Source organism: Cynoglossus semilaevis, chromosome 12, assembly GCF_000523025.1.
Source record: "Cynoglossus semilaevis isolate Cse_v1.0 chromosome 12, Cse_v1.0, whole genome shotgun sequence".
Classification (NCBI taxonomy): Eukaryota; Metazoa; Chordata; class Actinopteri; order Pleuronectiformes; family Cynoglossidae; genus Cynoglossus; species Cynoglossus semilaevis.
Window position 1 is genome coordinate 10479811 of NC_024318.1, and position 13626 is coordinate 10493436.

At 39.7% G+C, this 13626-nt stretch overlaps 1 protein-coding gene across 5 annotated transcripts in view; it reads right to left on the reverse strand.

Annotated features, from left to right (window-relative positions):
• Window positions 1-12804, reverse strand: part of col21a1 (collagen, type XXI, alpha 1) — a 24531-nt gene extending 11727 nt beyond the window's left edge. For 2 of the 5 annotated variants that reach the window (XR_001760814.2, XM_017037012.2), the window contains exons 1-8: window positions 12056-12201; window positions 5467-5594; window positions 4710-5270; window positions 4403-4568; window positions 4100-4328; window positions 3798-3968; window positions 1663-1740; window positions 676-759 (exon numbers count right to left, since the gene is read on the reverse strand). Coding sequence is in view for 4 of the 5 variants with exons in the window: in XM_017037012.2 (XP_016892501.1) it covers window positions 676-759; window positions 1663-1740; window positions 3798-3968; window positions 4100-4328; window positions 4403-4568; window positions 4710-5270; window positions 5467-5563 (1386 nt within the window). In the remaining variant the exon portion in view is untranslated. The other 3 variants (XM_025060785.1, XM_025060787.1, XM_025060786.1) reach the window with 3 other exon arrangements.
• Window positions 12805-13626: the final 822 nt, after the last annotated feature.

Consider the following 13626-nt stretch of genomic DNA (forward strand, 5'->3'; position numbering starts at 1 on the left):
GTACTAAATATAGTCAAACCAAACCCTAATGAAACCAAATTGAAACCAAGTGTGCTTGATGAAGTTTCTCTGCGATCTTTGTGTTGAGGTCTTTATGGCAGGCTGCCGAAAGCCTTTGAGGTTAATAGCCTCTGATCAATAAGGAACCAAATGCAGGACTTATTCCATTGCATGGTACTTTTCCATTTGGAAATTCTATTTAACTTGGGCAGTGGTTTGGTTTGTCTTCAGCAAACAGTACAATAGAAGAGGATCTTTCAAAGACTAACTGTGAGTCACTCGTAACTACAAGCCTCAATTTGTCTAAGTAGAGAAAAAGGCCACTGGGTTTGTTCATATTTCATAAAACAGTAGGTTTTCAGCAGCTACAGTGAAAAACAATAAGTGTTCACACATGGACAGCTGTGATTGTAGGCTGCAACAGCTGACATTAAATTTAAATTTACCATCTTACTAAAGTGTAACCTCATGCTCTCGTCACACAACCATTCGACACAGCACAGGATTTAAGCATCACCTGGGAATTTAGTTTATTCACTGAGGAAGGAACTGTAATCAAACAGACGCCACTGATGCTGGTACTTTATGAAAACGAACCATGTCCTAAATACACGCAAATACCTTATGTAATACCTCTCACAAGACAAAGAACAGGAAGAAAAAAGATGAACTGACCTTCATTCCTGGAGGTCCAGCTGGTCCAGGCGGACAAATGCACGGCTCCTGTGTCGGTTCCGTATAATCTGGACTGTTGGAGCACTGCAGTTGAATAGAGAATATTCATAAAGATTAGAAACTTTTTCAAACATTTTGGTCTTTAAAAATCTTTAAAACATCTTGTCATATATATATATATATATATATATATATATATATATATATACAGTATATATAGATGTAGATAAATATCAATGTGTAACCTACTTAAATCTGTTCACAATAAATTTGTATTTTAACACAAGCCATAAATATCTTTGTCACTTGAAATAGAATTCTGTGAGATTTTGCCAGAGTCACGCAAGTGTTCGCTTTGAAACTGAAATTGATGACTGAACTTGGAGATTCCATTGCAAAACAAGCCATTGAAAACCCCACACAGAGAGTGTGGGGTGAGTGGGTGGGCGGGGTAAGAGAGGTTAGCAGCAAGCTTTAGTCACATAAGACTTCTTCACTTCTCTCCTTTTGATATTTATCCAGCAGCTCTTCATATTACAAACAGTAAATTCAAACTGGTTTTGTGGTAACAGCAGTTTCCAAATCAACAGAACAATGATCCACTGCTTCACTGACACATTTCATGCCAGGAGATAGTGAAAAAAATCTGCTGCTCGCACCATGTTTGAAGCTCTGCCATGTTCGCCTCCTCCCGCACATTATCTGTTGCATAAACAGATGTGCTTTAAAATGAATATGCTGAGTTCACAGCTTCAATGCAAAATTATCAGTACAGCACTCTCCTGAAATGTAAAGCAGGGACGCTTCATTTTTTCTCCGTGCAGAGTGAGGGTGGTGAGCGATAAGTGATAATAAAATCTCTGGCAGAAACTGTGCAGGGAGTTTCAGTGCAGAAGCAGATGTGAAGGATAAAGGTGAGAAGTCAGTACAAAAGAAGTCCAAGTGTTGCCTTTGGATTGTGAAGCCAAACTGAAAGCTTGTACTTACAACTCCTGGTATTTCACATGCAGTCTCTCGGTTGTTCTGCTCCGGGTCACAATATATACGTAGCTTCTGAATTTCAAACTGAAAAGATGTGTAGAAGAAAACCAAAGTAAAACATTCAGTTGTAACATGAAACAAAACCAGGGTTCAAAGTTGTGAACAAGCAAATAAACACAAATGCTTTGTTTTTGTCTTAATTAAAATGTAACATTTAGGTGTTAAATCACTTGCATATTTTGAATACAGCCCAGATCTGGACTGCAGGCAGGTCAGTCAAGAGACCACTCTTTAGATTTTTGTACAATAAGAGACCTGACATTACTGTATCTTGATAAAAACAAAGTGATTTCTTTAAATAAGCAGTCATGCCAAATGAAGAACATTTATGACCCTTGTCAGCAGTGGTCCCTGACACAGATCCACATGCTGATTCATCTGTAAATATATCTGTTATTTTGCATAGCAGTCTCTATAGTAATGCAACCTTAGTCTCAGAAGGTAACTCCAAGCTATTCTTGTAGCATTTTTAAGGAAAATCCAAAGGAAGGAACACGCTGCCAGACCTCCATCAGTGGTTGGAAGTGTTGGACTCCTCTACTTGGTATTTAGTTCAATGTTAGTGATAATATTGCTCCAGAACGATTTCAATTCAGGGCGAGCAGGAATACGATCAACACATATGGTTTTTATTAATTCCAGACCAAACACTATCGTGACCTCAGAGCGAGGGCAGAGATACGGTCTAAAACAACGTGGTTAACATCTTGATAACAGCGGTTTTAGTTTGGTGGCGTTTCAGAAAAAAGAGGCTTGTTTCGATTTGATAGTTTATGCTAATGTGTCTTTTTTTTTCTTCAATTGCATTGTGTTGCAACTGTGGTGCTCCAATGGGCCCAGTTACAGAAATGTGTTTTGAGTTAGGTGAGGTTTTCTTACATACAGTATTACTGTTATTACAGTCACTCTGCTAAGTTCTGTATAACTAATGATCCTCAAAACAGTGGGTCATTACAAACAATGGCGTCTGCTGGCATTGGCCAGTCTGACGATGTGTCATCACAGGCTCTGTTGTAAAAAAGTCATGAATGAATAATAATCTGTCGTCTCTCTTTCGTTCTGTTTTACACAAAAAATAATCAGGCTACTTAGAAATATGGCACACGTCTCCACTTCTGATTAAATAATGCTTGTTTTTAGTATATTTTACAGTCACTGCTCAATGAACCCACAGCTTTGGTTGAGAAATGGCAGCATTATTTGATTTTGATTTATTTTTCATGTGTTGTATTTCACTATGACCTTAACTTAACCATCGGTGCCAAACCTGCAGTAAGAGCTAACATATGTGTTTTTGGGTGTGTTACATCATCAGTGTTGTTTCACAGTAAAATATGTGACGTCATAGTGACAACTTGAATTATTATGGTTCGTTGAAGAACTCAGTGTAAATATAACCTACATATCGATTTTTAAGGAAATACTTCTTCAACAACCACAAATTGTGTTTATTTATTTATTTTTTCAATTAAACTCCATCCATTGTATTTGTTGTGATAATACCAGGCCACACTGAACAAATCTGACTTTTCAATGGCAGTCTGATCAGATTCAGAAATGTCTCAGCTATAAGTAAATATTAAAGTTCTGCAGTGGATGTATTGATTATTGGTTTGTGGTTGACAGTTCTGCCTACAGATAAAATCCACATCCTGTCTGCAAATGTCGGAAAACATCGTAAAGACGAGAATCGTAGAGTTAGACAACAGAACAGTCTTTGATGTGGCTGGAATGGGCAAAAATCGATAAATTCTTCTCGCAAAACTGGGACCTTTGGTTTCCACAAATCCAACAATTAAAAAGTGATTAACAGAAAAGGGAATGTGACTAATGGAAAACGTTCCTTATTTGGAGAGGACCACAGTAGTTATTTCTCAAAGAGACCCCAATAAAGACAGAAAACACTGAGCGTTCTTTGTCCTCTGGTGTGATTGGAGTGGGGTTCAAGTTCAACACAAAATTGCAAATTCTAGTTCCCATTCTTTGCAGTGATACTTGTCTTTACTACGTTACTACTTCGAAGATGTTAATTTACTGATAGATCTTCAGTCTGTGTCAGAAGAAAGTGTTTCTGAACTTACAGGGACTGTCGTCTCTTTTCGGAAATATTTTCCGACTTGGGTCTTTCCACTGATGAAGATGCCAGCGGGGGCCTCCAAGGCCAGAGTCTCTATCAGCAGGTCATCAATGTAAAGAGTAACATCCTCCTCAGTGACCAGCAGTCGCAGCTGGTGCCATTTCTCATCAAACAGCTGGTTTTGTCATTGGACATTAAGGACGAGAGCAGTCATTAATAAAAAAAAGCTTGTGCTCTGACAAATGAAAAAGTAAAATCTAATGTTGAAATAGTAAAGTCGAGAGAACACAGTGAGTGTCGTTCTACCTTTCCTGTCAGCTGCCTAAATGTAACCGTCTGCGTTCCTTCTGGTGATTTGCTGGTGGTGGTGAACATGACGGTGCGATCGATCCCATTTAGAGTCACGGCCATCTGTGTTTTTCCGTCCCATGTTTGTATTCTCCAGAGGTCCCACCACTCAGCTAATACTGAGCCTTTGTACTTCAGAGTGGCCACAAACACGTAGGACGGAGGGAGACCGTCAGGGAAGAGAGACCTGGGTGGACATAGAGGACAGAGTTTTAAAAAGCAGTGCTGATGATAAGGATGATATTAAAGGTAGAGCATCACCTTGTGGCTTCACTCAGGTCCAGACGAGGCGTCACCTCATAGGCCTTAACGCCATAATAGGCTCCTTGTGTCTTCTTTGCCTTTTTGGCCAAATTTAAATGCAGCAAGATATCGAAACCCTTCTCGTCACGGGAATCTACAGGAATTTTTGCGGCACAGACGGTCTCTGCAGAGAGACAAGACAATAAATACACAAACGTGTCTCAATAAAAAGAAGCATCAATAGCTGGAAAACCAATACAGAAATGTTTAAATATCTCTGCAGGAAATGACTGAAACCTCCAAACACTAATTAGCAGCATCTCACCTTCACACAGTTTCTGTCGTATCACCTGTATGATCCTGGAAATAGCTTTATAGTCCACGACAGAGAAGACGTAGGTCGTGGATGGCTTGTTCGCAATGTCCCTCAATTCGGCTTCCTCCGTCTCTGACCCAACACCGATAGCAAAGAGAATTACTCCTTTTTTCCTAGCAGCCTCCGCTGCCTTCAGAACCTCATCTTGAGACTTCCCATCTGTGAGGACAACAGCGATTCTGGATATGCCCAGTGGGCTGCGTTCAGAGAGGTCAAAGAGTTTGTCCATGGCAAACTTAATGGCTGTGCCTGTCCTCGTGTTCCCCCCCATGTACTCGATGGACTCCATTGCTTCGATGAGGTTTTTGGTTGAGGCAAACTTCCCCAGAGGGATTTCCAAAACAGGGTCATCGCTGTACTGGACCACTCCCACCTGGGTGAACTTCTGCCCAATATTGAAGGACGATGTAATATTGACCAGCCATTTCTTTACTATTTCAAAATTGACATCTTCGACACTCCATGAGCCGTCTAAGATGAAGACCAAATCACATGGTGCCGTCCTGCAACCTGGAAAAGACAGGCGATAAACAGAAGGCCAGGTGTAACAGTGGTTTAATACAAAAACCCTCACATTGAGTTTATGAAATTAAATGGTAAAAAAATGCATTTGCAGTACATTGCTGGTTACATGAATTAGACATCATTTTAATGTATGGACAAGCATGGAGACAAATGGATAAAATGAAGACAGAAGCATTCTTACTTCTTATGTCTTCATCTTGAGCTGCGTTAAACAAATGGAGAAGCATGAAGCACAGGCATCTTAAGACACAATGCATGGATGTCGCTTTGTAACCCATTATGCAGCAGTACCAAGTTCCAGTTGTGCACCTAAGGGGAAAGGGACAAACATGCTTTGTATTGCAGGGGAATAAAAAGAAAAAGACAATGCAAGCCTTTGTGACATTTAGTTATTTTTGCCTTGAAAGGAGTTAATAAAATAAAATAAAAATATATAAATAAAATAAATAACTAGAGCCTTAGAATGCTTCTATTACATTAGTGTCTGGTGCTATTTTTGTAGGACACTTTCTTGTCTCTCTCTATTTCATGATGAAGTTGAATCACATACATTCATATCAGACCCAGCTTTTGGCATCAGTCATGTAAGTGGTTGCCTATAGCGCCACCTGCTGGATGGGGTGCAGCTGCAGGTCTTTACAAAAACAGTAAAACTTTGAAAATTAACTGATGATTTTTACTCATCTTTTGTATTGAAAAAATATGTAAAAAAGAAAAAACTGGACTGTCACTTTTTCATATTTTTTATAGTTGTTGTTACTAAATTATATTTTAGTGCATGTTCGTGTGATCAAAAATTAACGGCTGTTGTCCATTAACATCTGGGGTGATGTGTGCAGCAGGGAGCAGGGGGCGCCAAACCAGGATCTCATCTAGGGCTTCTGAACAGTTTAAACCAGCTCTGAGAACTATGCAAAGGTTTTAGGCAGTAATGAAACAAAATGCTACACAGTACAAGTTCTCTTGGTTTTAGAGAATTCAGTGTTAGCACAAAGAAGACAATTCAAGAGAGAATTTACTTCACAGCAGTATCAATTCTTTAGGGTACAATACACTGTTTTCAAGGAAAATCAGCAGGCCTGTTGTTCCAAACATTTTTGGAAAATTAAGCCCAGATTTTCAGTGGATGTAGGCTTGCTGAATCCTTTCTGTCTACAGATGTTATACCAGGCACACCCAGTTCTGTTAAAAATCATGGCTCTGTGGGGGCCACTTCCAGAGAGCTGCGTCCCTCTTCCCGCTAAAGATAGTCCATAATGATGTTAACTGATTGTACAGCATGGGGTCATTGTCCTGTCATAACCCGCAATAACTTTGGACCCCACCAGATATACTACTGATGGTACTGTATGATGGAGTCTCACAGTATTGAGGACTCTTTAAATACCGATTATATCCTCTGACTCCCTTGCTGAAACGCAGCCCCAAATTTGTAAATCTGCTATTGCATATTTTTTATTTATTTTCATAAGGTCATTGTTAGCTAGCATAAAACATCTTCCCATTTAATAAAGGGACTAAAACAGGAACCCTGCTACATTGGGTTATATTAGTCAGCTATTCTGTCTGTGATCCTTCAATCACTAAGCCATATAGAGACACTCATAACTATGGTCAATTCAAGAAAACAATTCATACATTCACAGCTCCATACCTGATGACCATTAGTTACCATCAGAGCTTACACTGCTGACCTTCAGACTCTAAAGCAAGAGCACTATGAGCCACCATGTGGCTTTATATGAACCAAATTACTTGTGGGAACTCGTTTAGACAGGAAAGTCTGACAGAACTAATTCACTCTCATGCTGCTCTGTTTTAACCCAGTGGTCCCTAAATGTTTCTACCTGCAATTTCACTAAAATAAACCAAACCACAACAGCAAAATAAAGTCAAATCCTCTTTATTTGAGGCATTTATTTGTAAAAGGCTTTGCAGAATACGTTCTTTGTGCAAAATGAACACAATCCCTAAATTTGTGAGTAACATTATCTGAACCAAAATGTCTTTACATGTTCATGACGACCAATGTGTACACCAACCCTGACCGTTGTAACCACTTTGGAAGATTTGGTGGAAATGTGGGTACATTTCGAGTAACCATTAAGGGGTTGGAAAAGAGCGTGCAGAGACCAACAGAAACATCCTCCCCATAAATGGGCCACAATGTTCTTGAGCAACAGCAATAATCCACAGCTATTTTGGGATGAACACTGTCACTATTAGTGATAAGTTGAAAACAAAACAAGGTTTCATCCTTCAGCCATTTCCTCTTATTTAGGGGTTGCCACAGTGGGAAATCCCCACAGTGGTGTTGGTGTGATGCCCTCCTGATGTAACTCTCCACGTGGAACATGTCCTGGCATGAACTGACATGGGAATAAAAGGCACATTAGGTGTGAATTAAACAGCCTCCAGGGCCGCTCACGTAGTAGCTGCGTCTGAACCTTGGTCCTCTTTGTGGAAGATAAACTCCCTGCCCTCTACTGTAAGAAAACAACTCCCACCAAGTGTAATTGAGAATGTGGTTTGTTTTTACACCAGATCTTTGTCTGTGATAGACATCAGCCACACTTAAAGTGTTAAGGAAGTATTTTTACTGACATGATTCATACCGTTTATAAAACCTAACCACAGAAAGAAAACATACAAGGAGTCATGCTGTGATGAGGACCATTACACAGTCAGCACTACTCATTAGCCACCTACTATTGCCATGATTTAGAGTCAGTGAGGCCTTCAAGTGCTAACCCCATCGGCCCAGATTTGCTTTTGTGAGTTACATCCGTTTCCTGTCTGTCATCGTAGCTGCTCTCAGAGTTTTAAATCAATCTCTAAATCACTGTCCAACCACTGAGTTCATGTTGAAACACTGCTTCCCCATCTTTCCTATCTGCCCCCCCCCCCTTCCCTCCTCTTCCCTCGCTACTAAACACCTACGAAGTTTTTCCTTTGGAGCCTCATCCATTAGAGGCGCACATGCACTTCAAATGTTGTTGAGTTAACGAGAGATGCAAACCTCTGACCACAACTGCCCCTAAACCAATGCTCCATGTTTCCTGTGGGATCATCAGCTGTTTCCTTAAATATACTGCAATTTGCCATTCTCTGCCTGTCCTTGGCCCACACACCATTCACCCAATCAGAAAAGCCTCACTCCCACACTTCCTTCCTCGTGGACAAAGCCATTTTTAATACTCCCCTTTCCTTCACGGGCTGCTAAAACACTTATAGTATGTGTGTCATGAGGTATGATTAATATATTGTTACTGCCGGGAAAGAAAAAAAAATTGACGGCGTGTGTAAACATAATAAAAAGAAGCATTTATTTGCCAGTTTGTGCAACTCTTCACAATTTGGATTTGCTGCCACTCAAACACTGGATGTTTTTGCCCTCAGAACACCTTGTAATTAAAGTGGAAGTTTGATTGAATCCATAATGATTTTTGCTGTGTTTCCAAAGCCTGCAGGCGTCCCACTCTACACCTGCCTCTCACCTTCCCTTCCCTGCACTGACTGATGTGGTGCCTCACCCACACCCAGAAAGATTCCAACCATATCCCAAAATAACCCCCGATGTTGAGCAGCACTGAGGTCAAACGGTGGTATTATTGATCTGTCTAAACAAGACAAATGTAACACTTATCCAGTAGAAAGTTTGAAAAGCGTAAAGAGAAAAAAAAAACACTGCAAGATATTGAAAATATAAGCCATGTGTAAATATTAGATCACCAGCAGGTGAGGTCATTAAGTAGGTCTGAATAATTGCTTACATTGTCTGAGCTATGGTTGTACTGTTTGCACTGTAATAGCTTGTGTGATTGTACATTATATATTATAGCTCCCACGCTCTCTTTCATCCCTCCCATGTTCTTCCCCCTCTGCTCCTCCGCCCCAGCCCCCCATCTCTCTTTGCAGAGGCAGATGGTAACACTGAGCCTGGATCTGTTGGAGATTTCTTCCTGTTAAAAGGGAGTTTTTTTTCTCCCACCACAGCCAAAAAGCTTATTCAGTGTGTGATTTAATTTGTTTTTCTTACTCTGACTTACTCGGCTTTACTCTGTATTGTTAATATAAACTCCTGTAATACAGATAGTTTAGGAAGATTGTTTACATTTTAATTACAAAACTTGTCCGTTGAATACATTTAGTGAAACGGAGCTGCAAAAATAACATTGACTTCAGAGGACTTGACTAAATAAAAGAAAACATCATCTACAGGAAATTTTAAGAGGGCAGCGGTATTCGAAACAGGCCAAATAATAGTGAAAAAAAAACCTCAAATTGAGCATTTTCTACTGTAAAATATCATCAAGATTCACTTTTAATGCATTTTACTGAAATATCTGTATCGCTGATTAATGTTGGTGGAAAATGATATTGGTTATTTAATTAAATTTTCCCGCTTGTTCAACTAAAAACATTAGTTGTCAGCGGAACAAATAAATGTAACTTTATGTTGCCAACCTGAGGTTTAATAGTTGAAGTCTTTGGGATAATAGGGCTACTTTTCATCTAAATTACACAGTCAACAAATACTTTGACAAGTTTAAATGGTCCTAATCACTAGTCTTAGAGAAATTGATGACGAAGCACCAAAGACAGTCAGTTTAATACAATGGTTGGAGTTTAAACATCGCTAGGCTCCATCTCCTCTTGTGCATTTTTCACTAAATGGGATCAGAACTTAACCAAGTCAACATCAAAACCCAAGACATGCACAAAACATGGTGGTTCATTTTAACTGCTTCACATTTGATTCATTGTCAATGTTATTCACCAATTGCATATTTAGCTCCAGTAGAAGTGTTCGGTGTCAGAAGGGGATTTTTTATTTTATCTTTTAGAACCAACGACCATCATTCAAACATTTGCGACTCGAAGGATGCACGTCAGCAGATTTGTGGGTTCTTTCTTTTTCTCTCGTCTATTCAATTATCCTTAACAGTAATTCCAGCAGATAGAAGAAGAGAAAACGCTGACATGTTAAATGGGAAACTGTGGCAAATGAAGACCAGATAGACAGCAAACTGTATTAAAAGAAACACTTGTGGAAGGAATTCGATAGGAAGGAAGTGATCATACACCATATTTATAGCTGTTTCTTGGGAAATCCAATGGTCAACACAGCAGAGGCCAGAACGTTACCTCTGCTCTTCCAAATGCATCTCCATCTAGGCAGCCAAAGTTGGGGTCACACCCTTCGAAATGACCACATTTATCCATTGTGAAGACTCCATATTGATGTAACCCAGTTCAAGGAGGCGTTGAGCTGCAAGACTCAGCTGAACTCAAACCCTTAGACCCCTTTTTCACTTTTTTCCTCTGCTGGAGAGCTGGAGATGGTCGTTGGAAAACCCCCTCACTGTAGCAGTCAAGCCAGCGTGACTTTCCCCTCAACTGACTTTCCCTAAACTGGAGTGTTTCTACACCTCTGCTCGAGCCACATGAAACTCATTTACACCATGACACAGTGAAATTCCACCCATGGACGGTGACCAAACACATGTAGTCTTCATGAAAGGAAGCAATCTTAATCCAGGAACAATTCTGCAACGTTACACATGCAGTGCTTTCATGCTTGGAGATGGAATGTGCGTGTAGTACCGCAGAATTAACAGGTGCATGTGTGGTGCAGGTTAGTGCCAGACATCAATGATCCCTGCTCTGGTCGCAGCTGCACAGCGGTTCATAGTCACAGGTTTTGATTGAAGTGATAAAATAGTACAACAGTACCTCTGGTATGTTGTAATACTGAAAATAACTATCACTTAACAATAACTTTGGGTCAAACCTGCTGTTTGCTCCAGTACTTTGCAGATCCAATAAGATTTATTAGACTTATTTTGGCAGCAGCCTATTTCTAGCTGGACATGTTGAACTGCAGAAGCTGCTGAACGAACACTTTCTCACATTTGTGCAGATAATTTATCCAGTGTGAAAGGCAGCCAGCACCGGTTCCTCCTCTACAGTCGTGAACCTAACAAGTTTTCTACCTTAGAAGGAAAACAAATACATTTTATATTTGTTTCAGCTCTTGTTGACCTTATAAGTACCCGTCATAAATTTGGCCAAAGGTAGTTCCATTACAGAACAACAACTGCTGTTTAGTGTGAACAGCAGTTGCCAAGATCAGTGGGATTTACTGCAGCCAAGTTCTTCTAGCAACAAGGGAAAACCGGCCCCCACCAGTATTTCACAGAAATCTGTAAAAAACAAAAGTCTTGTAAAACACTGGTGTCGTTTCACTTCTTAGACAACACGTCTACTTACAGATGCCTTCAGTCAAAAAAAAAGTGCTTTCATGCAAGCAAGGTTCTCATCTTTTAAGGTGGATTACAATGGGTGTCAAACTGACCTGTGTAATCTATTATCCATGGACATTTTTAAAAGAGAAAAGGACAAAAAATCCATTTGCCACAAGTAAAAGAGAGCAGGAAGAAAAGATGGTGATAATTCCATTCATTCTTTGCATGACAGTAGCACATACAAGAGACTGATAACTGAGCCTAATGTCTTCAATATGCTGCTGCTCCAGCACACACCAGGACACTAAACATTGATAAAGTGTGTGCTGTTTCTCATCCTAAATCAGAGCAGAAATTCGACCATGATAGTCATTAACCTCTTCCAGGAAATTTCATCCTCTACAAAACCCTGACACTTGGTCATAAATAAAACATCTGCATTCTACATGAGAAAATAAGCCTTTTTAGATTTCTGAAAACATGCTTCCTCCCAAAAATAACCCAGAGTTAGTCAAACATTACCAGTATGTGTCCAAGCCCTTCACTGTGCTCCTGTTAATCCTCTCATTGAAAGCCTATGATCAATACTGTTCACAGCCCTGGCTTTACTGAGAATGAGGGTGGGGAGAGAAGCAAGTGTGCAATATTTTTTTTTTTTTTGCTGAATGACAGCCTACCTTTTCCAGCAGCTTTCTTTCTGTCTCCTCTGCTTCTGTCTTTACTTCCTCCTCCACCGCCCCTCAGTCACTCACTCTGGACTTTTACTGGCCGGCAGCCACTGTCGATTAGCATGGGTGGAAAGAGAAACAGATAAGAAAAGCATAAATATGGTGAAGAGGAGAGCCTATCACTGATGAGCCAGAAGGAAAATAATTGTAATGAGCACTGCCTCCTTCCAATGGTTGGGGGTTTGGGTTGTGTGAGAGTTTGCTACGGGTAAACCCAGAGAACATGGAGATTTCTGGATGCAGGACAAACAGAAGTTTCACTAGAATGAATCACATGTGCCATAATGTGCATTGACCTGAGGTGTTGCTCAACAAGCAATTACAGATTATCTCGCAGCACTGAGTAAAAGGCTCTACAGTTCACTTTCTGCACAAACAGCTGGGAGATTTTAGAAAAGTGCAGGCGGATCTGCCGTCAGCAGAGCGGGCAGATATCAGTTTAATCCGTACTAACAAGTTTTATCTTGCTGGTGCTCTCTGACAGCCTGCTCTACATCAATGGACAAGCGCCTCAGTGTTTTCTACTCAACAGTCTTTAAACCCCTGATAGTGTCCTGAACACAGCACTGTAACAGTAGTTTATTTACTTTATACTTTTGGTAACATTGTGCAGAAGATTCTGATATAGACATGTTTAATGAAATCCAGGAATTCGGAAGAATGAAATATTCATTAACACTTAATTAACATTTCCAGAAAAGAAGTTAGTAAAATATTTAAATTTAAATTTCCAGACAGTGTACTGGGCCTGTTGCCATACAGTTAATACACATGTGAAGTAGTTATAAAACGAAGAAGAAATCTTTAAGGAATTATTTTAAAAACCATGGGCAGAAACTACTGCTGAATGTGCTGGCCTTAGGTGGTACTGCATTAGGAATACCAATGTCACATTGACTCCCCAAGGATGATGCAGAGGTACATCACTTCTATTGTAAATTTGCTTTTGACACCAATTTTTGGATTATATTGCAAATTCTAGATAAATGTTAGATAAATTTACAATATTAGCTGTTGAAACACTGTAATTCCTAGAAAACTGATATTCTCATTTAACAATAACAGTGGCACGAATGAAGAGAACACTGAAATTGAAATTTATATGCCTTGCAACTGCTTCGTGCCTTCTGGGGGGGGGTCCCTCCCCCACTTTGGGAACCAAGTGTCTAATGTATCTCATGTTAAAAAAAGTTAAATGAATTACCAGTATAAAACTAGTATAAAAGTATTTTTTGCATACCATATGTTAACTTTAGTTTAAAAAAACCGACATCACAACTTAAAATTAAGATTGTACGTCACAACTTAAATCACAACTTAAAATTAAGATTGTACGTGAAGATCAAAAAAGGCTCAACTGCTCTC